Consider the following 22,636-nt stretch of genomic DNA (forward strand, 5'->3'; position numbering starts at 1 on the left):
GGGGACGGTGTAGGGGTGAAGGACCGGAAGCAGTGGCGACGAGGGCGGTGCGGCGGTATGGCGGGGCTGTCGGTGCGGGACCCCGCCGTGGACCGCTCCCTGCGCTCCGTGTTCGGTGGGCGCCGTGGGGGTGGGGACGGGGACGGGGACGGGGACGGGGACGGGGACGGGGCGGGTTGGACAGGGAGGGGTACGGCTGGCAGGACCTACGCCGTCGTTCAGGGCGGGTGTTGGCGCAGCCCACGGCCTCCGCGCTGACCGGTGGCCGCCGGCTGTCTCCCGCAGTGGGGAACATCCCGTACGAAGCCACAGAGGAGCAGCTGAAGGACATTTTCTCGGAGGTTGGCCCTGTGGTCAGCTTTAGGTAAGAATGACTGCCTGCCCTACCCCTCCCCCAGCCTCCCGGTTCCCCGGGACAGGGCGGGCGGACCGAGTCCTGAGCCCCGTGGGTGGCGTGGGGCCCTGCGGGGCCGGGGGGGTCTCTGCGGGGTCCTGGTGCCTTGCAGGGCCGGGGGCGGGGGCCGTGCTTTCATGAGGTAGAGCAGCTCAGGGCAGTACATGTCTTCCCGGGCGTTTCTGAGGCTGTGGCGGGCATGCCCGCGGTGCAACACGGAGATCCGAGGGCCCCTGGAGTTGTGGAGCGTGGGTGTGGGCATGCTGCACCAGGCTGGAGCTGCTACCCTGCTGTGGTTGGAGCTGGGGCAAATCAGTCCTCAGGTCCTAATCAGGCTCCGTGCAGGGAGCCAGGAGCGCAGAGCGCTGCAGTCACAAGGGCTCTGCATGCCCCTGTGCTCAGCACTGGTGAGGCTGCACCTCGAATCTGGACCTCTCAGGGCAAGAAAGGACATAGAGGTGCCGGAGCATGTCCAGAGAAGGGTAACAGAGCTGGAAAGGGGTCTGGAGAGCAGGGCTTGTGAGGAGCAGCTGAGGGAGCTGGGGGAGTTTAGCCTGGAGAGGAGGAGGCTGAGGGGAGAGCTTGTTGCTGCTCTCCACAGCTGCCTAAAAGGAGGTTGTAGTGAAGTGGGTCTTGGTCTCTTCTCCCAAGTTACTAGCGATAGAATGAGAAGGAATGGCCTTAAGCTGTGTCAGGGGAGGTTTAGATTGGATATTAGGAAATATTTATTTACTGAGAGAGTGGTCAGGCACTGGAACAGGCTGCCCAGAGAGGTGGTAGAGTCACCATCCCTAGAGGTGTTAAAAAAAAAATGTGTAGACATGCACTTCAGGGCATGGTTTAGGAGGCCTGGGGGTGTTGGGTTGATGGTTGGACTTGATGATCTTAGAGGTCTTTTCCAACCTTTATGATTTTATGATGTCTTCCTGGTTTGGCACCAGGCTTCAGAGAGCTCTCAGTTAAGGGCTTGGGAGCTCCAGGAGCAGTCAGTCTAGTCCTGTGACCCCAGGAGCTGCTGCCATTGGGTCATGGGGAGCACAGCGCTAGTGCTGGTGGCCTTCCTGGACACCAGAGCTCTGGGAACACCCATCAGCCTGGATCCAGGAAGCCTTTTGGCTCTGGATTAGGACTGACTGTTGCGCCCCAGTGTCTTCACTCTGCTCTTCAGTGCTCCTGCGTGGTGTACCCTGATAACCCCCTCTCGAGTGCTGGGGAGCTGTGGGCACTGCGCGCTGCTCGATGCCTGCCCTGCCCTCAGCAGTGGTGGTTCTTGCCTCCTTGCTGTGCAGGCTGGTGTATGACAGGGAGACGGGAAAGCCAAAGGGCTATGGCTTCTGTGAGTACCAAGACCAGGAGACGGCCCTCAGTGCCATGCGGAACCTGAACGGGCGAGAGTTCAGCGGTCGGGCCCTGCGTGTCGACAACGCGGCCAGCGAGAAGAACAAGGAGGAGCTGAAGAGTAAGTCTGGATTTTGTGGTGGAGAGTGCACTGATGTCGTGCTGGGCCTGGTGTTTGCAGTGTTACACAGCATGCCTCTTGTGTGAAGCTGGCGAGGTGGAGACCTCACGGAGCTGAGCTGCTCCAAGCGATGTAGCAAGTAGTTTTGCAGAGGGATGTGTGGGCTCAGCTCTGTGTTTTCTATCCCAGATGATCTCCCAGTTTTCACTGCCTCCCTTTCCCCATAATGGCATGGTGCTTCCGTTCTCATGAGCCCTTTAAAAACACCCAGTTCACGTTACCGTATGAGGTCATAAACTCTGTTGCAGGCTTAGGCACAGGTGCACCCATCATCGAGTCACCCTATGGGGACCCTGTCAATCCTGAAGATGCCCCCGAGTCCATCAGCCGGGCAGTAGCCAGCCTGCCACCCGAGCAGATGTTTGAGCTGATGAAGCAGATGAAGGTGAGTGAAGCAAAGGGCTGTACTTTCTGCAAGGGCACAGCTTCCACCACCGCTGCCTGTGCGCCTTGCCAGAGCTTTGATCTGTGTGTGTCTTCTCAGTTGTGTGTCCAGAACAGCCCCCAGGAAGCCAGGAACATGCTGCTCCAGAACCCCCAGCTGGCTTATGCCCTGCTGCAGGCCCAAGTGGTCATGAGGATCGTTGACCCAGAGATTGCACTGGTTTGTCCCTTGCTGCCTCATCTGGGGTTGGTAGGGTGTTGGTGGCAGCCTGTTGTGGAGGTAGGGTGGAAGAGAACTTCCTTCTTCTTCCACCCCTAGAAAATCCTGCATCGCCAGACCAGTGTTCCTCCTCTGATCCCAGGCAACCAGCAGCCAGTTCCAGGGCCGGGGCCTGGACCGGGACCAGGGCCTGGGCCAGGGCCAAACGCCCAGCTGAACCCGCAGAACACCCCCTCATCCCAGCCACAGCCCATAGTAAGAGCCTACGCTGTGCAGGCACCCTGTGGAGGAGAGATGGGTGCTGCCAGCCCCAGCCCTCCCAGGTGGGGCATGCATGCCCAGGTGATGGGCTTCCCTGAGGTCTGGTTTCTCTCCTGGGTAGGGTGGGATGCACGTAAACGGCGCTCCTCCGCTGATGCAGCCGCCCATGCAGGGAGGAGTGCCGGCCCCGGGACAGATGGCAGCCCCTGTGCAGGGCCCAGGCCCTGGCCCCATGGCTCCAGGAGGTGAGTGCGTGGGTTTTGGCCGAACGGTGTACTGGGCACATGGGTCCTGCAGGCGGCCCCCCTCTGCCTCCCCCTTAACTGCGGGGCTTGGCCCTGTGGGAGCACGCGTAGTCCCATACTGTGCACCCTGGTTATGGCTGCCACCAGTGGCGGTTCAGAAAGTTGGTTTATGTCTGTGGGGAACTGACACCAAGAAAATAAACTTTTGGATGCTCCCCCAGGAGCCTGGAGGGGGGAGCTGTTTGGGGCCAGAGGAATCTGGGAATCTGGTAGTAGTGCCAGGATGGCTGGGGAGGGATCTGATCTCTCTCTGTTCTCTCTCAGGCGGGATGCAGCCACAGGTTGGGATGCCGGGAGGAGGGCCTGTCCCCTTGGAGCGTGGACAAGGTAAAACAGACGTGGGTTAGTGCTGTGCGTTACCTGAGCCTTGCTCCAGCGGGGGCCCAGGCCACAGGTGCTGAGCAGTGCTGCACCGAGAGCCCCTGCCAGCTCCCTTCAGCCTCGCTGCCCTGGAGTGGGCAGCTCCTGCAGCGCTGGTCTGTGCCCGGGTTTGTTCACTTAAGCACAAGGCTGTGGTAGCAGCTCTCCTGCTTCTAGGGCCCCAGTGCATGCACCGGTTTGCTGCCAGCTTGTCCTGCACCGTGTTGTGCAGACGTGCCCTGGAAGCCGGGAGAGCTGCTAGTCTCTGCAGAGCCCCACCGAGCATGACATGCCTGTTGTTTTCTGTCTCTCTGAGCCCGTGTCTTTCCCTGTGCTTGAGCAGGCGGGCAGAGCTTGCTCTTCTCTAGTCCCTGCCATGCTCCTTTGCTGCCTGGGTGCTGGCAAGCAGCTTGTGCTGCCGCAGTGTGCACCCGTGTCTCCCAGCACTCCCTGCGCTGTGCCCAGCAGAGGGAGCTGGGCCTTCGCTTTTGCTTGCGAGAGTGAGGCTTGGCCGGGAATTTCCTGGTGAGCGATTGCTTGGCTCTCCCTCCGCAGGCACGGTCTGTATGGCCCAGCCCCAGAGCCGTATTCCTTATGGTTCACATGTTGCGTGGTCACCCTGTCAAGTCACGCGCCGGGGTTACCACAACCAAAGGCATTCTTCTTCTCCCAGTACTAAGGCACATAGGCGATACCTTTATTGCCTTGACTTGTATCGTAGGCCTTGTTTGAGGAATGTTGTGAACTTGTTCTGAGATCCGCTGGCCTTAGGTATCTTAGGAGAAGCTGACTTTCATTTTCTTTGGGGTGGGCACCATCTTCCTGAAAGCAAACGGGCAGTTCTTGGCGCTTTCACTGGTACCTAGAAGGTTTGGAGAGCAGACAGAAAGCTGGCACTGGGGAGTGCCGTGGGAAGGTGCAGGCAGGGGCAGAAGCTGACTAGCTGTGCATTGTCGAGCGCAGCGTGGCCCCGTAGAATGCCGATTCTCTTGGTGGATCATCTTCCTGCTCCGCACGTTCACGCGGTGAGCGAGGGAAGGGCTGTGCCAAGCTGTCTGTCACACCTCTGGTGACAGAGGTGGCATTAACGGAAGAAGTTGATAAAGCCAGACCTGCAGCAGGCAGCATCTTCTCCGTAGGTTTTCCGGGGGCCTTCAGGGAGCAGAGGCGATCCTGCAGGCAGCACTGTCCCCAAGGCTGAGTGCATGTGTGCATACACTATTTACGTGTCTGCTCTTCTCCTCTTTTCCTGCTGCTTGCCCAGGGAACCTGCAGCTCTCGCCCGTGGGACCTGCCAGGCCTGCGTCTATCGAACGCGTTCAAGGTATCCTGGCACCTGCTAGCTCCCTCCCGTGGAGCTTGTTGTGGAGTGTGCAGAGAGCAGCTTTCACCCTGCAGTGCTCAGGGCCGGGGACTGGCGTATCACTGTGTATAGCCTGGCAGGGTTAGGAGGAGGCAGGATTTCCTCTGGGGCCTCAGGAGAGAACAGGCTAGTGCCAGGCACAGAGAGCCACCAGTGGAAAAGGAGAGCCTGCTTGGAGAGGGCCTTTGCCTAGGATCCAGCCCTCTTTGGCACCTCACTACCGGGAGCCTTCCAGGTCTTACTTTGCTCCTGGCCCCACATCGGCAGGGTGTCGATGTCTGTGCTCATAGGGATAGCCACGGGGGCATCCACACTTGGTTTGGCCACCTGGTGCCATAAGAAGCCTGAGGTAGAGCCAGAGAGGGATAAAATCAGCAGCCAGGGAAGGGGCTTTGGTGTGCTCCGGCCTTGCGTGTGGGGCTGCTGCCCTGGCGGTCAGCACGGCTCACCCGCCTGCACGCCAGGGAGCAGTGAGGCCGCCCCGCACCCCAGCCCCAAGAGCGCTGGGGGACAGTCTCAGCACGGCACTGGTCATGCAGATCCTCACGAGCTCTTGTGTGTCTTCCTGGCAGTGCCCATGCCAGACCCGAGGGCCCCTATGCAGCGTGGACCTCTACCTGCTAGTGGCCCGCCACCCCGAGGCCTTTTGGGAGATGCCCCGAATGACCCTCGCGGAGGGACCCTGCTCTCAGTCACTGGAGAAGTGGAGCCCAGGTGAGGGGAGAGGGAAGGAGAGGAGCTTTTGGCACTGTCCCCTGCCCAAGGGTGACTTCTCACCGAGGACAGGGATGGCACCAGCCTTCCGGGAGTCACTGCTGCCTGGTCGGAGGCCTGTGTGCTGCCGACTGCGGGGGCCAGCCCATTTCCTCGGGGACGGGGCATCCCCGGGGTGATGGCAGCAGCCCTGTGGCATGGGACCGACAGCTCCCGTCCCTGTGCCAGCCTCGCCCTCCTCCCCTGCGGCCGGCTTCGGGGGCAATCCCAGCGCTCTGCCCAGACCGTGCCAAGCCAGTGTCTGATTCACACTCTCTCGCTTTTTCTCCTCCTCCTGCTTTGCTCTCCTCGTCTCTCTGCGTCAGAGGTTACCTTGGGCCGCCCCACCAGGGAGCCCCTATGCACCATATGCCTGGTCATGACAGCCGTGGCCCCCCCCATGAGATGAGGGGGGGACCCATGGGAGAACCCCGACCACTGATGGGAGAGCCGCGGGGGCCCTTGATGGATGCTCGAGGTGAGAGAGGGGGCATGAAATAGTGGGTGGCTTAAAGCGTACGGACAAGAAGTCAGAGTGGAGCCCACTGCCCCGATGCGAGGTGTAGGAAGGGGGTTTGGGCAGCGAAAGAGCTGACCCCAGGGCAGAGAGGACAGTCCCATGGGGCAAGGGACTTCCTCCAGGTGTGTCCCCTCTGCCCCCAGCTCTGCACCTTCGAGGCATTTGCTAGCCCCCAGACAAAGGAGGCAGCAGGCTTGCTCCCATGCTCCCTGCGGCACTGCTCCCCTCAACAGCTCGCCTTGTCTTTCCCCTGCAGTCGGAAGAGATCCCCGAGGGCTGGAGCCGCGAGGGCTGGAGCCCCGGGTGATGGAGGCGCGAGCCCTGGAGGCACGAGGCCTGGAGCCACGGGTCCTAGAGCCACGAGTGCTGGAAGCCAGGGCCATGGAGGCCAGGGTCATGGAGTCCCGGGGCCTGGAGCCTCGAGGGCCTGGTCCCAACCCGCGTGGCCCCATGCCTGGTGGGATACAGGGTCCTGGGCCGCTTAACATGGGAGCCAGTGGCCCGCAGGGACCCCGCCAGGTATGTACGATCTTTGCTCAGCTGGTTGGGCACCAGTGGCGTCCTGTAGATTGGGCCTGGGGGTGGGGTGTGATCGTGTCCTGCAGTGGCTGGAGAGGGGAGGGTGTCCCACAGAGCGGCATCTCCAGGGAACACAAGGCATTGGCTTGCTGAGGGGTTTGGGGCAGTTGCATCTCCTCGGGCACTGCCCATCTGCTGGGGATGAGACAAGGCTCAGGCCTCTCCCCACATCTTCCTGATGCGCAGGAAGGAGTGCAGGAGTTGGAGGGAGAGGAGAGCACGTAAAATGCATGGTAGCCTGTCTCTCTTCATTCCTAGGCACTTTCAGGCTGGCTGTGGGGGCATCTGCACGTCTGTGTTACGTTCCTGTTTTTGTATGGCTGAGTCGAGACCCCTTGGTCCTTATCCGCTCTCTTGTGCCCACAGGTTCCTAACATGGCAGGGGCAGGCATGCAGGGAGGAGGCATTCCTGGGGCAGGGGTCCAAGGAGCTGGTCAGCCCGGAGGCTTTAGCCCTGGACAGAGCCAGGTCACGCCCCAGGACCATGAGAAGGTGAGAGGGCAAAGGGACAGGGTGAGACACCGGGAGCAGCACTTCCTCCATGACTTAGTGCAGCAGGGAGAGCCCCTTCCTGGCTCTGGGAACCTGTGGCTGTGCTGGCAGGGCATGTCTCTGATTCCCCCCTCTCCCCACAGGCAGCCCTGATCATGCAGGTGCTGCAGCTGACAGCAGACCAGATCGCCATGCTGCCCCCGGAGCAACGGCAGAGCATCCTTATTCTGAAGGAGCAAATCCAGAAGTCCACAGGGGCACCCTGACAGGTGATGTCCTTAACCAAGCCTCGGCCTGTGCCTGCTCCCCTTCACTGCATCAGAGAGGTGCTCAGGATGGGGCTTTACCTTGCTTTTCCTCTCCATGCCAGGGCTCATTTTCCTCCTCTTCCTTCTCACAGGCCTGGTAGGCACATGGTGGAGATGCCATCTGCCTGGACAGAGGCAACGCTCCATGGCAGCTGCTTCCTATTGCTGTCTAAGCTGACGCTGCTTTTTGGGAGCAGTTTCTCCTCCCCTCTAATGTTTTCCCCTCCAATTCATCCTTTTTTTTTTCCTGTGTGTATATTTTATGATGTTTGAAATAAAGCGGGAGGTGGGTTTGACTAAAGCCATGTCTCCAGCTGCCTTGTTTGGTCTCTCATGGGGGCTGGAGTGGGACTTCTGGGTTCTGGGAACAGTCTGGCCTGGCTCCAGGCTAGTCCAAACCACTTGACTTCCTCCCTTCTCCCCAGCACCAGGGCAAGATCTGCTCGTGGGACTTTGTGCTGTGCTGCTCACAGGGGCATGAGGGAAGCGCAAGACAGGGAGCTTGGTCTTCTGTCCCTGCCAACTGGGCAGGAAGGGCTCCGTATTGCATTGCTGTATCGCTTACTGCGCCGGCCTGCTCGGGGAGGGTGGTTTTCCCCTCTTCTCTACATATGCTTGAGCAGAATTTGTTGCCTTTACATGAGCTGCGTTTGAAGTCGGCCTGTGCGCTGGTGTGTGCCTGGCGGGCACTGCAGCCTGGCTCTGAGCAGTGGCAGTGAGCCCCCCCCAAGGAGTACCTCACCCTGCACCCCACGGGGTTTGCTAGGAGCCAGCTTTTATATTGCGGCCCTACAGTGGGACAAAGTGTTGGCTCCCTTCGCACCTGCACGAACTGAGTCACCATGGAGGCTTTTATTGCAAAGGGAAGCACGTTTAATTTACCCATTTACGCCAAGGTCTGTTTAAACCCAGATGGGCATGTCTGGCTCCCAGTGCCTGCTCAGTGTGCCCCTCTCCAGTCCCCATCCCCGTCCTGCGGTTCTGCCCAGCCCGCTGGGCGCTCCCACTGCTCCAGCAGCAGCCTCATCGCAGTACGTGCCTCTGGTTTCTTGAAGGGGGGCTGTGCAGAGCTGCAGGCCTACTCCCTCTGTGGGGACCCCTTGTAGACCAGCTTGAGAAGGCGGCAGTCTTTGAACCTAGAGTTTCTCACAGAGGAGGAGTACCTTGCTGTGTCTTGCCTGGATTCTGTACACGTGCCCTTCAGTGGGTGCTTATCCCTGGTCACGCCAACTTGTTCTGGGGTTGAGGCGAGACTGGCAGGGTCCCAGCCTGGCTGCCACTCAGAAGTTCTCCTTGTTGAAGTAGAATTGGACCTTCCTGGGGTCCAGGCTGGAGTGTTGGTGGCAGGACTTCTGCAGGCTCTTTGCCAAGGCCCCCGGCCCACAAAGGAACACACCGACCACCGACCTGCACACAGCACGGGGACATCAGCACTGGGTGGGAAGCTCAGGGAAAAGTGAGTTAAGAGCTCATCAACCTGTGGGGGCTGAGCACGCCCCTCCCCATGCCAGCGCAGCCTGGCGCTGGGGCCCAGGGAGGAGGGGGTGCTTCCCAGCTCTGACACCTCAACCCCACTGCCTGACTCTCACCTAGGGTGGGCTGCAGCCACTGCCGCAAACTCGTTGTTCCACATGGGCCGCCCAAAGATGGTTTTGTGCCTGAGGCCTGTCAGCGTGTCCATAGCCGTGTCGAAGCGGAGCGCCACATTGTTGGCCTGGGCAGAGCAGGGATGGTGAGGACCCCAGCCACCACCCGTGAGCCCACCTCCAGTCCCTCACTACAGAGGAGCAGCCATGGCTGATGCCCACCAAACACCGCTCCTGGACTTCCTGCCTGCAAGCTGTTGACGTGCTTGCCCTGCCTCTCCTGCCTGACTTGGCCACCCAACGTCCCTCCTTGCAGCCACGCCTGCCCGTGTTGACTCACAATGCAGGTGTCCCAGCCAGTGAGGAAGAGACGGTAGGTGAGAAAGTCTGCCTTGCCCGACTCAGCCATCTTCTGCTCCAGTGAGGCAAGCACGTCGTTGAACCAGGCGAAGGCTCCTGTGTCCCGGCAGAGCCAGTAGAAGTAGATCTGGGATGCAGGGAGAGGGGTTGCTTAAGGTGGAGCAGAGCAGGAGGGCTGGAAGGATGCGATGTCAAGGACAGGGAAGCCCAGCATGGAGATAACCATGGCTGGTCCCATAGGACACCCTATACCTTCTTGGTCTTGAGGGTCTGGTCAGCCTGCTGGAACTTGTACCAGATGGACTTCAGGATGGAGGCAAAAGGGGTGACACCGATGCCTGCTCCCACCAGCATGGCCACCTCATACTGGAACACATCTTCGCTGGCCGTGCCAAAAGGGCCATCCACCTCGATCCTGGGCCGAGGGAGGGCCTGGATAAGAGGTACAGCCTCCCCAAACCCCCAGGACTGTCTGTTCAGGCACTCCCCATCCTACCTGGGCATCTCCAGCATCTGCTGCTGGAAGGTGTCGATGAGACGCTCCGTCCAGTCGCCGGCCAGCCGGATGTGGACGGAGAAGAAGTCCTCCTCAGGTGCCGAGGTGAGGGTGAAGGGATGCCACTCCAGCAGGGAGATGGTGGGGCAGTTGACAAAGATGTACTGCCCTACCTCCATGCGGAAGCCCTTCTTCTGCATCTGCAGCTCCAGCACGCGGGCAGGGTGCATGACCACCTGTGGGGCAGGGATGGGGCTCAGCACCCAGCCTGGCTCCTGTCCCTGGGCTAGGGGCTTTGGCTGCAGCCCCCGCCCACCTTCCCACAAAGGAGCTGCGGCACCTGTGCCTGCGAGGGAAGGAGCGGGCAGTAGGCACACGCTCCTGCACCACTCACCTTGGTGACAACCACCTTCTGCCGTGCACGCCAGACCCGGAGGATCCGCTCAAAGGTGTAGAGGATGACTGGGGCCAGAACCCATTTCCAGGACTGTGGGGATGGAGGAGAGCAAAGGGTTGGGGAGTGCCAGGGCTGGAGCATCCCAAGGGCAAGGAAAGAGCTTTTCGCTCTGCAACTGTCCTGCCGCTGCCCTACCTCAGCAGGGATGCTTCCGAACTCGGGGTCCTTGCAGCAGTCGTGACTGCAGTCCTTGTCCTTGTCTGTGAGATAGTCGGCACAGTGATGGGGGGGCACCTCCTTCATGCTCTCCTCTGTCTGCCCACGCACCAGCCCGCTGCAGGGGGATGAGGGGTGAGCCCAGGGACCGGCTCCTGCCCCCCAGACAGGGCTGAGCCACGCTGCATGAGGCCGGCTGGGCTAGCCAGCTCTGGGAATGGGAAGCCCACAACCCCACTGGACCCTCTGCAGGGCTGCACTGCTCCCCTGGGGTCTGCGGCCAGTGCCCCTCCCTGTCCTGCCTTCGGGGAGCAGTGGGGAGCCTTACGCAATGCCGTGGATGAGCAGGCCAGCGAAGTAGATGAGGAAGAGGTGGTGCGTGTACCAGAACACCTCAAAGTAGTTCCTGCGGATGAACTTGGTGGAGGATGTGACCATGAGGATGAGCGCCAGCGTGATGATGACCCCCGTCAGCCCTGGGATGGTGGTGAAGGCCACGTACTCAACGGTCTGCAGGGGCAGTGGGGTGGGTTAGCGGGCAGGGGACAGGTGGTAGTGGGGGGCTGGATGCTGGGGCTGGCACTCACTGTCTGGTTGGAGTGGATGGGGTTCAGCCACTGTTTGCTGCCCTGCAGGTGCATCTTGGAGAGGACAGCAGCAAGGCTGCCGTCGGTGGCTTGCTGGCTGAGGTTGTAGCGCTCCAGGTTGAAGAGGTGAGCAATGGTGTGCACAGCTGGGCAGGGGACAAGCAGTTACCTGCCTGCCTGCCTCCCAGTCCCCACCGTGCCCCAGCGCGGTGCAGGGTGATACCTGTGAACAGGGCCAGCGCGTAGGCCACCAGCTTGTGGAAGGTGAGGTTGTGGTCCAGCTGCTTCCGCAGTGTCCGTCTGCAGCACTGCGGGGACAGGCAGCTGTGTCAGGGCAGGGAGGGGGATGGAGATGGGGACAGGGACGGCTGGGCTGGCCGTGCCACTGCGGGACACTCACCAAGCAGGTCCCACGGAGGAAGGAGAGGAGGTTGCGGCAGACGGGCAGCAGGATCAGCATGCTGTTGAAGTTGAGGCACTTGGCCGACGCTCGTGCCCACGCCAAGGCAGACTGAGGGTGGGGTGTGTGTGTGAGCACTGCTGTCCCATGCTGCAGCCGTGCTGCCCCCACAGCTCTGCCCAGCATGGTGCTGTGCCGGGACTGGGACATGATGGGGCCAAGCGATGCTAAGCTGGGACTGAGTGATGCTGAGCTGGGGCCTGCGAGAGAGCAATGCCTGACTGTGTACTGGGAGGGAGTGACGCTGGGCTGGACTGGGAACTGGAAGGGGGTGATGCTGAACCAGGAGAGGAGGAGGACTGAGAGGGAGTGATGCTGGGCTGGGGTGGGGTGATGTTGGGCTGGGACAGGACAGGGACCAAGATGTAGACCAGCATGGAAGAATGCCAGGCTGGGGACCAGGACGGAGCGATGGCAGACTGGAAGAGGACGGGGTAAGGAATGGGCATGGGGTGCTGCAGCCCCCACCCCACTGCAGGAGGGATCTGAGGGGCACATGTGCCTGGGCAGGCAGGGAGCCTCAGGGGGGCACCTTACCCCGAGGATGGCCCTTGTGTAGAAGTACCGCTCATCCCAATTGAAGAACAGAAAGTAGTATGTGAAGAGGAAGATGTTGATGCCCAGCCAGGCTGCCTGCAGGGGAAAGCCATGACCTCATGAGGGACCCCAGCCTGGGACCCCCCTCACCCCGCAGCACTCGGGTGTGGGTGCAGCCAGAGGGCATCAGGACAGCATGTCCCCTCCTGCTTCCTTATGAGCTGTGGCAGCACGCACGGGACTGGGACATGGGGCCAAAGGTAGGGAGAGGTGTGGGAGTCTTGCAAAATAACTGTCTTGTCACCCACGGCCCTGTGCATCATCCGCTCACGAGGAAGGAGGAAAGGCAGGCAACGCCTGAACGGCAAGAGGGCAGATCCAGAGGGTGGTTGGGGCTGAGTGGGGCTGCATGGGGAAGACTCGGAGGAGGAAATTTTAAAGGGAGCTGTCTCAACCAGCCCCACCGTGCTGCCCTCCCCTGCCTAACCCTACTGCACCGCACACTGGCCCCTCTCACAGCCATCGATTTTTTGCAGAGCTCCCAAAGCCATTCTGCCTTGCATTTGTTTTGGTTTGTTATTTTTTTTTAAGTAATTAAAAAAATTAAAATACCCAACTTACTCCAACTTCCCCCCCCCCCCCCTTCCTATGCATTTGCAGCTCCTCACGCAGTGCTGGGGAGCTGGTGTGGATGCCGGCAGTGCAAGCCCTTTTACACCAGTGATGGCACAGTACGGTACCAGCAGATCATCCCTTTGGTGTGGGCTCCTTGCCCTGGTGTGAGCTCTCGTGGGAGTCTCCTGCTGTCATGTTGCACGTGGGAGGCTCCTGGCCAAAGTGGCCAGGCAAAGCAGTGGCATTTTTAAGTTCTGCAGTGGGACTCCCCCTTTCCTTTGAGTAATATCTTCCTCAAGTTTTCCTAACCCCATCCTTCCCCTGGCTGCCAGGGCTTCACAGGTTGGCCAAGCAGAGGGGATGCTTATCCCTCCCTGCAGCCCAGTCTCAGACATCCCACCAGCCCCCATTTCCCCCACAAGTGCCCCGGGGCCATGCCCAGACTGTGCCCCCTGTAGCCCCCACACACAGACCCAGCCCCTCCCGGCGGATCAGCCCCCCCAGCCCCACACACTCACGAGGACGGTGGCTGAGAACCAGTGATTGACCAGCCAGTTGCTCATGGTGTGACGTTCCTGTGTCCGCCTGCCTGTGCCTGCCTGCGCCTGCCACTGCCTGCTGCTGCCCGCCGTTTTATGGAGACGGCAGGCAGTGGGGCAGCCCCAGCCGTGGGAACGGCACCGTGGGGACTTTCCCCTGAGAAGCCTTTGAGGAAATGCTGGGCAGTTTCAAAGGCCACCTTCCAGGAAGGCAGGGCTGACCCCACTGCTGGCCCCGAAACAGCCCCCTGCACAAGCCGGGCATGGCTCCCCATGGAGGGGTCTCCTGCAGCCCCACGGCCAGGCACTGCAGGGCATTGGGCTGCTCCTCTTGTTTTTTTGCAATATTTGAGGACAAAAAAGAGATTTTTTTTTTTTTTAAGGTAGGAATTTCCTGGTGGGAGGAAGCTGTGGAGGGTTCATCCTGTGCCTGGCTCAGCAGACATGCCCCTCACCAGCCTCCCTGGCATCCCTTGCCAGCCTCTGCTGCCCCTGTTTGGCAAGAAAACCACCAAGGGAGAAGCATCCCAGGGATGTGGCACTGCGCCGGTGCCAGGATCCAGCCTGGAGATGCAACACAGGGAGGGTGAATTAAGACTGAGAGCCCAGCGCCGGAGCACCAGTGATGCTGCACCTCCACAGATACCCCTGGGGTGCTCAGCACCCTCAGCATGGCACCCAGCACTCTCCAAACTGAGCTGACCCCACAAATGGTTTTGGGGGGGGGTGGGTAACATCACACTCCTGGTTTGGGGTGAGGGTTCCTGGGTCCCATCAGCATCACCATCGCTGTGCCAGCCACCCTTCCTCTTCCTGCCCGCCCTCCGCTCTTGAGCTGGGTGCCCAGAGCTGCGGCACCCACCGCTCCTGCTGGGAACAGCAGCTGGTGCTGGAGCCTCAGGCCTGGAGGAACTGGTTGGGCAGGCTACTCCTTGCTGTTGGCTGCTGGCCTGCAGCCAGGGCCATGCTGGCGGAAGTGCAGGATGAGGCCAGCCCCCGTCCCGCCATGCTCCAGCAGCTTATCGGCTCCACCACAGGGCTCTCTGCATCCCCGCTTCCTGCTGGCACAGCCCTGCCTTGGCACCCATGAGTGCGAGGGCTACGTGGGCAGCAGCGGGTGTGCGCATCCACGCCAGCCCCGGCGGGACGGTCCCCACCCTCTGCCTGAGTCACCGGCCACCCGCCAGCACCCAGACGTGCAGCTACAGCAAAGTTTCTTTACTGCTTAAAACAGTCCTGCCATCACCTGTGGCCCCAAGGTCACTGTATGTACTGCAGTGGGTGGTCAAGGGTGTCGGGGCACCCCAGGGGCTGTGCACCACATGGCAGCCAGCTTGCAGCAGCAGGTGGTTTCGGCACCCCATAAATCCTTTGTGTCCGCACGTGCGGTCCTGGGCAGGCGGGCGCACTCCTGTCCCCCTGCCACCGCGGGGACGCACTGAGACCCGCTGTCACTGCAGGGCCCGGGAGCACCTGCCTCTGGCACAGCTTGTGCCATGAGCCCCCCTCCGACCTCCAGCACAGCCCGGCATTGCCCATCCCCATGTCCGCAGCCAGCTGGAAGAGCCAGGTGCTGGCTGTGCCTCAGACAATGCTGTGCCTCACACCGGGCTCGTAGGGTGCCTGGAGGTGCAGGGGTGTCCCCGGTGTGTGCCGGTGGCAGCAGACACAGTGCAGAAAGTCAGCAACGTTGCGCTGGAAGAGCTGGCGGCAGGGGTGCAGGTACTGGAAGAAGAGGAGCATGAAGTAGATGCCCAGGCAGTAGCCGAGGAGCAGCTGCACCACCAACAGCGGGGTGCAGATGTTCTCGTAGACGTCCGTCTTGAAGAAGTACCAGAGGATGACGAGGGCCGTGTTCTCTGCCAGCCGGGCCATATAGTACACGGCCAGGCGGCCCCAGTTCTGTGACTTGTCGATGAGGTCCCGGTCGGCCAGCTTGAGCTGCACGGCCGACCAGCAGAACATGTTAATGCTGGCGTAGAGGAGGGTGAAGGCGCAGAGCACCACCACCGTGCCCACCCGGCTGAAGTTCTTCTCAATGTTGTCAGGCAGGCAGGTGCCACTCCGCCAGAACTGCACCCAGGGTAAAAAGAAGACCACCAGCAGGTTGGCCAGGGCGATGGGGATGATCCAGTGCTTGAAGACAGTGCTGAAGAGCACGAGGACAGTCACACGGGTGGAGATCTCCAGGCTGCGCCACAGCACAATGCAGAGGAAGGCTGGCAGGCGCAGCTGGACCTTGTAGTCATCGTACTTGACCTGGATGGCCAGGATATTGCAGACGAGCGCCCCGTAGGTGACCGACACCAGGCAGATGCCCATGAGGACAGCTGCAGAGGGAGAGGGCAGGGCAGTCAGGCAGTGCCAGGGACCAGGCTGTGTGTCCGGCTCTCTGCTGCCCTGGGTGCAAAGAGTGGGTGCCAACCCTGGGTGTGAAGTACGGGGTGCCAAGCACCAGGGCTTGCAGCAGGAGGCTCAGTGTGAGCGCTGCTGGGACAGCCCATGGCTGGTGGTGACAGACCCCGCGATGGGGTGGCTGTGGGGGAGCACTGCAGGCAGCAGGAGGCTCTGCTTCCAGATTTTCTCCCTCCACCAATAAAACAGAAGCCTTTGCCAAACTGGGGCTGTCCTTCTGCTCAAACCAGGCCCTGTGCAAGAAATGCTGCTCAAGGGAGAGTGGGGCACGGTCTGTGCTGCAAGCATCCCTCTGCCCTCACCTGGGCCAAGAGCCACACCACAGTAGCCCACTATCCACCCCAAGAGCATCCAGCCAAGGTCATTCACAGGGAGCTCCGGTGGCTGCTTGCATGCAGCCAGCCAGAAAAACCGTGACAGAGAAAAAGGGAGGCGTGTGGCTGCTCCCAGACATGCCATGCTGCCACTGCCAGCTGCGAGCTGTGGGGCTCAGCTGAGACACCCAAGCTGCGAGGGAATCACCCAAAATATGTCAACAGGGATTTGTTTCCCACATCTGCTGCTGGAGGAGTGCCAGGCTTGCCCTCCTGCCTCTGCTGTTCCTAGTCCCCAAAATGCCCTCAGAGGGGGCCACTGCCAAGGAAGGGGTTTCTATGAGGTATCTCCTGTGTTCCCCTTTCCACACGCATGCCGTGGGCACAGACAGCAAGGTCTGGGCTCCCAGCACAGCTGGGAGAGGGTTGGCGAGGGCAGCTCCTTTGCCAGGCGTTACGTTCATAATGGTGCAAGAGCACTGTGTGCCCAGCTCGGTAGCACACTGAAGTGGGAGTTAAAAGCTTGCTCTGGCACATCCACCTCCTGAGCACATAAACACCCTGGGAGCAGGCAAGGGAGCCTGGGAGCACCGGGCTGGGAGCTCCAGCTGTTGGGAAAGGCATAGAAATAGATCTGACAGAGGGAGCGTGGGGAAGCCAGAGCCCATAGATAGTCTGAAAAACCCAGTAACTAATGCAGACTGGAGCAGCCTGGGGCAGGGGCACGACATCTTTATGGGACAGGGCACCGGGTGGATGGCATGGCTCCGTAGGGCAGATGTCTGCAAGCACTGGGGCTGGGGGCAGAACCTGGTGCCGCAGTCACAGCCTGCTCTTCCCACTCTCTCCAGCCTCACTCCAAGCTGGAAGGCAGGGCACTGGGCACGGGAAGAGCAAACCAAGGGACAGAGAAGCACCCAACCTCTACGGGTTGCACTCCACATTTAGGGGAGTCCGTTGGCAGCTGTGCCCCCAGCAACCCCCCAGAGCTTCGTTCGGATGCCACACCAGCACACGTGGCTAAGGAGCTGCCACCGTGCCCTGGTGGGGTCCTGCCTGTACAGCCCCAGGGGAGCCCACATGCCAGGCACCCTTACCTCGGGCAGCGGGGACATACTTCTCCAGGACGCTGATGTAGAGCTGGAGGGTGAGCTGTGGGGTGGAGCCCAGGAAGGCCTGGATGACGGCCATGCGCTTGAAGGCGTTGCGGTGCGTGGCCAGCCGGCGCTCCGAGTGGCCCACCTCCTGCTCCATCTCCACCTCGTAGCCTTTGTGCAGGCGCCGCTTGCGGGTGATGGTGACATAGGGCTCCTCCTCCTTCCCTGACCAGCAGTACACCACCAGGGCCTCTATGCACCTGGGGGGACAGGGCAGCGTCACCCCGCCAGCCTCCCCACTGAGCCCCGGCCCCGCTCACTGCACTTCCAGCCCCGCATTGTCCAGTGCCGGCCAGACCCTGCTCCCGCCAGGCGCAGCCCAGCTGATTTGGGCAACTGTTCAGCAGTGCTGCGGGCAGTCCCTGGCCCTGGGATGTCAGGGTGAGGGCAGGATCCTGGCAAGTCAGGATGAAGGCAGGATCACACCAGGACCATGGAGGTGCCCGGTGGGCACTGCTCTGCTCTGGTGCTCAGGGTGAAGCGTGTGGGACAGGGGGACAACAGTGGCCCCAGCAAGGGATGCAACAACTGCTGCAAGAGGCGCAGCACCCAGGGTATGGAAACTTTAGCTCTGCTGGGAGCCAGAGCTACAGGAAGGCGTTAATCACCCTCGGGCTCTGTATTCCCCACTGGCACAAAACGCATCTCTTCCCCTAAGCAGAGGCAAGAGAAACTTTCTGATATTGCCTTTGATCTCTCCTCTTGAGCAGAGGACTTCCACGCTTCCTTCTTGGAGGGGACGGCAGGAAGGGGAGCGCAGGGTGAAGCCGGGTGTGACATGGGCAGATAAGACAGTGCTTCCGCAGCCCCCTCCCCGTGAGGCATGCTAACGTGCAGGCAAGGGGGGCGGATTTCTCCCACGCTGCTCCCTGCTGCAAGGCCAGCGGGCAGCGGGACCCCCAGCCCCTTCACACACAGCCATGCAGGTGGGTGTGTGTGGGACAGAGACAATCAGCAGTGGAGGATCCCTCCGACAGGCTTGGCTACCGCCTGGGGACAAGCTGGCTCTGGGACCAACAGGACGTAATTATTTATGAGTGTTCATTAGCACAGCAGAAGTTGCTCTGTTTCAGACCCAAATGGAATGAGGTTTTTGGATGAATTCTCTTGCCAGATCAGGCCAGCGCTCATGGCTCATTGCAAACTCTAACGGGAAAACAGTTTCATCCAAAAGGCTGGCTTCAAGGGCAGTCCCAGCCGGCTCCCAGTGCCCTGCCAGACCTTCGCAACAGGCTGGGCTCCATCTCCAGCCTGAGGAGCCGACTGAAGCAGTCCCCCCCGAGCAGCTCTGGCTGGCGCTTGCAAGCAGCCAAGCACCATCATAACCATCTCAGACAGCCATGGTCGGTATGGTGAGAGCTGCGAGAGATGCGGGTCCGCATAGGCTGAGGTGGACCCACGACCCTTCTAAGAGCTGGCGGCACCGAGGTGAGGCTCCACAGCCGCCTCTGAAGACGAGCTGTGGTGAGGAGGACGCCACCGGCCCCCTGCTTGTTTCCGGTGACAGAGGAAGCGTGGTGCAGGCCGCGGTGTTTTTGCAGCTCTGTGGGTATGGCGCACCCCGAAGTGCGGCTGCCAGCACGCCCTTGGGGAAGGAGCCCAGCAGAGATGGTGGCTCTGCCATGCTGCTCGCTGCAGCCACTGTGTGCTCTTGTCAAGAGGGATGGCCAGGGTGATGGCAGCCCAGGGAGGCACTGCAGCATTCCCAGCGAGTGAGAGATCAGCACCCCTCCAGTTTGTGCAACATCCACTCCCTTGCCCTCCTCTCCCTGGTGGGATCCGATGGCCCCCCAGCTCCCATGCCAGCCCTGCTCCTGCACCCAGCTCCTCTCCTCCGTGTCCCGTAACACCTCGCAGTGACAGGTCTGGGGACCTTTCCCAGGAGGCAGAACCCCTGTCCCTACTCACCCTCAAGCACCCCAGCCAGGATTTGCCTCTGTGTTCCCAGCCTAAGCAAAATGATGGCAAGACCCAAAGGCAGAGGGAAACGCTGGCTGCAGAAACGACCGTGCAAAGAACCTTTTCAGCAGCTGAGATGCAACAGGATGGCAGAGGCGAGCGCTGCCCAGAGCGGGGGTCCAGCAGGCAGGAGAGCAGGCACCAGCCCCGCGACAGGACGGCGGCACCGCTGGGGAGGGGTGGACGAGCAGAAGACCCCCGCGGGCCGTGACAAGGGGACGGGGAGCCGGCAGGAGCAGCTCTGGGCACGCCGGGGTTTGCTGCGCGGCCAGATTTCTGCTGAGAGCCGGTGCCCGGAGCGCCCCGCCCTGCCGGCCGCCGGTCGGTCCCCGCTCTCCCCCGGCGCCCGCCGGACCCGCCGGGGGTCCCCGCGTCCCCGACCCCGCTCACCTGATGATGGGCCCGAGCTGGAGCAAGTGCATGAGCAGGACGAGTGGGCGGTCGCGGCTGAGGTCGCGGTGCACGAAGATGAGGGTGAGCTGCACCAGGACGGAGGGGCAGAGCACGAAGAAGACGGTGAGCGCCAGCCAGAAGCGGTCGTCGGAGTGGCTGTAGGAGAGGCAGAGGACGGCGGCCGCCGCCCCCTCCCCGCAGAAAAGCGCCGTCGAGAAGACGATGCCGAGTGGCAGCTTCGCCCGCGACGGGGCGGCGGTGGCGGGGGGCGGGCAGCCCCCGCTCGGGCCGTCCATCCCGGCCCCGGCCCGGCCCGGCCCGGCCCGCTCAGCCCCGCCGCGGCGCCATCCCGGGCTGCAGCGGAGAGAAGAGCCGGGCTGCGGGGCGGGGCGGGGCGGGGCGGCCCCGCCGCTGGGAGCCCCGACGGGCAGCCCTGGCCCGGCCCCGCCGCGCCGAGGCGAGCCCTGCCGTGCCGAGCCTTGCCGAGCCGTGCCCCGGCGGGGCCGCACCGGCAGGGCTCCGGGACCGCCCCGACGGGTACAGGGGGCGGGACACCCCGACGGGCCCCGAGCCTCGGCACCGGGGTTCCCCGGCCAGCCAGCCCCGCCGTGCCTGCCACCCCTTGCACCGGGACCCCCCCCCCCCTTCGCCCGCCGCCGCTGCTGTGCCCAGGCGTGGAGTCCCCTGCCCCAGGACACCCCCCACCTGCACCCCTGCCCCAACAACCCCATCTTTCCCCAGCATCCTCCATCCCAGGACTCCCCATCTCTGCAGGGATCCCATGCCTCAGGACACCCCCAACATGGCTAGGACCCACACTCCAGAATCCCCCTGCTAGCCCAAGACCCCATTGCAGTGCCCACCCCGGACCCCACATTGCCCCAGCCGTAGCCCTGCCAGACCCACGCTACAGCCTGGATGTCCTCTGGGGTCCTCCTTAGCACCCTTCTGCAGAGTCCTGGCACAGCTGGGCCCTGGCAGCTACAAGCACCCTGAGGTGCAGCAACACGGGGGGGGTCCCCTGGAGGAAGGTGTCAGGCAGCCCCAGAAACAATGGGGTCCCACCATGGAGGCAGGGATGCCAGTGCAGGTGCCAGCCCTGCCCACAGCCAGGCCTGTGGCTTTTACCAGCCATCTGCCTGCACCCACCACAGCCCCAGCTCCAGGGGCTGACCCAGATCTCCAGCCCCAGGGAAGGGTGCATGGGGCTGGGCCAGAGCGCCCACCAGCCCGTGGCCCTGCGCTTTGTGGGGCAGCATGTGGGAGGAAGGGTGTTGCCAGGGCAGGGAGCATTCTGGTATCTCGCAAGCCGAGTTGCAGCATAGGCACCCCAGGCGGCTGGTGGGTATGTGCAGGGCTGGCCTCAGGATTTGGGTGGGATATTACAGGAGAGATGTGGCTCCTGCGTCCTGGATGCTCCCACACTTGGGTAAGAGGTAGTGAAGACCACTTTAGCCTACAGCTGAGCAACAGGGTGCTTTACCCATCTCCTTCAAGTACCCACCTTCAAGGTGATGGGGTATATGGGCTTGCTGACAGAGCCAGACCTCACATTGCTGAGCCTGCTGCTCAGCCCCACGTCCCCTCCTGTCCATCCCACCTGTGGTCCAGGCCTAGGCAGGCCAGCTCAGCTCCACACCTCGGTCACCAGCACGGTGGTGGGAGCACAAGGCTGGCTGTGCTGCTCCCCACATCGCTGGCCGTGGGGGTCCCTGCTCTGCCTGGCATGCACGGTGGTCCCCAGCACCAGCCCTGCCTGCCTTTCCCCTCCAGGCAGCGGTGTGAGCGCAGGCAGCTGCTGCCATGGCAAGCTGTCTCACCCAAGCACATGCGCTGCCTGCCAGATTACTCAGTCCAGCCTGGGCACACGCTGGCTGGCTGGGAGAGATGGGACAAGGCAAGGAGTGTTTCAGGTCAGCCAATTTTCCCTGATTTAGGCAGACTGGGAAGTTTTAGGTAACTTTTAAAAGGCACTTGGTGTTCGTTGCTTGGCAGCCAGGCCAGCTCGCAAGGTGCCCACGCTAATGGCAGGGACACTGTGTCCATCACTTGCCTGGCCCTGTGCAAGCCAAAAGCATGAAACCCCCCCAAACCCCACTTTCCCCCATTTTACTGGGCTGGAAGCATTACCAGAGCTATCAGGCTTATCAGTGGCAGGGCTGGGAATAAAAGCGCCTGAGACCTTGGAGGCTGCATCTCCCCTGACGGCAGCTCCTGCACAGAAGCAATCCCGGTCTCTGCAGCTGCTCAGCGCTTTTCATTCCAATGCTAAACAGCTGCTTCGGGAAACCACAAACACCATGAGCTCACAGGAACTGGCCTGACCGGCAGGGATGGGAGACCTACGTGTGACCACTCAGCTCTGGTATGATAGTTAAATATTTTCAAGCTGTTTTTGGAAAACAGCCTCTCCAGAGAAACCCCAGCAGGTCAGAGGGGAAAGGGAACAGTGTCCAAGCGAAGAAGCCTGCCCACTAGCCGGGTGGCTCCTGCGGGGTGGGAGCTGTGCACGGGCAACGGCTGTGCCGGCCCCAGCACGCAGCCCGGCTGGGCACTCAGCCGGTGACAGAGCATCGTGCGGCGCTGCCAACGGCGCCCACACCTCTGTATTAGCAGCAAGAGCAACATGCAATTTATACCGTTTATGCAACTTCCATTTATCCAAATTAAAAGCATCCCCCAGGAGTCTGGCAGGTCACCAAGCCCTCGGATGAGCAGTGCCTGGGCTCCGACTCATCATATTTTTAATTTCATCTTCCCCTGCTTCATGATGAAATACTTAAGAGCAATTGTTTAAGCAGTCAAGAATTCCAGTCCTGCATCCCGGAGCCCCAGCAGTTGTCAGGGGAATGAAGGGACAAAGCCACCCAGAGCTTGTCACACCAGTTATTAACCCATTTTCTGACCCAGGCACGGAGACCCAAAGCATTTCTGACCCAAACAGTAGGCTTTTTTCTGGTTCATGCAGTGAGTCACCCCTCAAGCCTAACCCTACCTGTCCCCAGCTCAGCACTGTAAACAGCAGACCATAAAAGTGATCTGTGTCACAGATAGCATCAGCGAGCCATCCTGCCCCCGCTGCCTCCGCCACTCCCTGTACCTGCCGGCTCATCACCTGTGCCTCTGCCTGCAAGCGCAGCAGGAGCA

At 61.5% G+C, this 22,636-nt stretch overlaps 3 protein-coding genes across 15 annotated transcripts; 1 reads left to right on the forward strand and 2 right to left on the reverse strand.

The window, feature by feature from the left end:
- Nucleotides 1-7,759, forward strand: CSTF2 (cleavage stimulation factor subunit 2). Of its 6 annotated transcripts, none has more exons than XM_075106716.1 (15): nt 1-115; nt 286-364; nt 1,684-1,853; nt 2,162-2,298; nt 2,398-2,517; nt 2,617-2,772; nt 2,900-3,023; nt 3,348-3,410; nt 4,708-4,767; nt 5,379-5,520; nt 5,886-6,037; nt 6,336-6,598; nt 7,025-7,150; nt 7,294-7,419; nt 7,521-7,759. In XM_075106716.1, exons 1-14 carry the CDS (start codon nt 58-60, stop codon nt 7,414-7,416), a joined length of 1,773 nt encoding a protein of 590 aa, XP_074962817.1. In that variant the 5' UTR covers nt 1-57; the 3' UTR covers nt 7,417-7,419; nt 7,521-7,759. The 6 variants fall into 6 exon arrangements, with proteins under 6 accessions (XP_074962817.1, XP_074962816.1, XP_074962819.1 ...); XM_075106715.1 differs by having other exon boundaries at nt 7,551-7,759; XM_075106718.1 differs by lacking the exon at nt 4,708-4,767.
- Nucleotides 7,760-8,283: 524 nt separating this feature from the next.
- NOX1 (NADPH oxidase 1) lies at nt 8,284-13,352 on the reverse strand. Of its 8 annotated transcripts, none has more exons than XM_075106723.1 (13): nt 13,231-13,319; nt 12,098-12,193; nt 11,501-11,760; nt 11,324-11,408; nt 11,101-11,246; nt 10,842-10,989; nt 10,493-10,631; nt 10,295-10,387; nt 9,901-10,136; nt 9,657-9,819; nt 9,385-9,531; nt 9,048-9,172; nt 8,284-8,865 (listed from the first exon to the last, which is right to left on the reverse strand). In XM_075106723.1, the coding sequence occupies exons 2-13, from the start codon at nt 12,130-12,132 to the stop codon at nt 8,739-8,741; spliced, it is 1,704 nt and encodes a 567-aa protein (XP_074962824.1). In that variant the 5' UTR covers nt 12,133-12,193; nt 13,231-13,319; the 3' UTR covers nt 8,284-8,738. The 8 variants fall into 8 exon arrangements, with proteins under 8 accessions (XP_074962824.1, XP_074962823.1, XP_074962830.1 ...); XM_075106729.1 differs by having other exon boundaries at nt 8,289-8,865; nt 10,842-11,023; nt 11,501-11,561; XM_075106728.1 differs by having other exon boundaries at nt 8,293-8,865; nt 11,501-11,561; nt 13,231-13,352.
- Nucleotides 13,353-14,454: 1,102 nt separating this feature from the next.
- XKRX (XK related X-linked) lies at nt 14,455-19,889 on the reverse strand. Its single transcript, XM_075106730.1, has 3 exons — nt 19,487-19,889; nt 17,078-17,337; nt 14,455-15,581 (listed from the first exon to the last, which is right to left on the reverse strand). The coding sequence occupies exons 1-3, from the start codon at nt 19,783-19,785 to the stop codon at nt 14,836-14,838; spliced, it is 1,305 nt and encodes a 434-aa protein (XP_074962831.1). The 5' UTR covers nt 19,786-19,889; the 3' UTR covers nt 14,455-14,835.
- Nucleotides 19,890-22,636: the final 2,747 nt, after the last annotated feature.

Source organism: Phalacrocorax aristotelis, chromosome 11, assembly GCF_949628215.1.
Source record: "Phalacrocorax aristotelis chromosome 11, bGulAri2.1, whole genome shotgun sequence".
Lineage (NCBI taxonomy): Eukaryota > Metazoa > Chordata > Aves > Suliformes > Phalacrocoracidae > Phalacrocorax > Phalacrocorax aristotelis.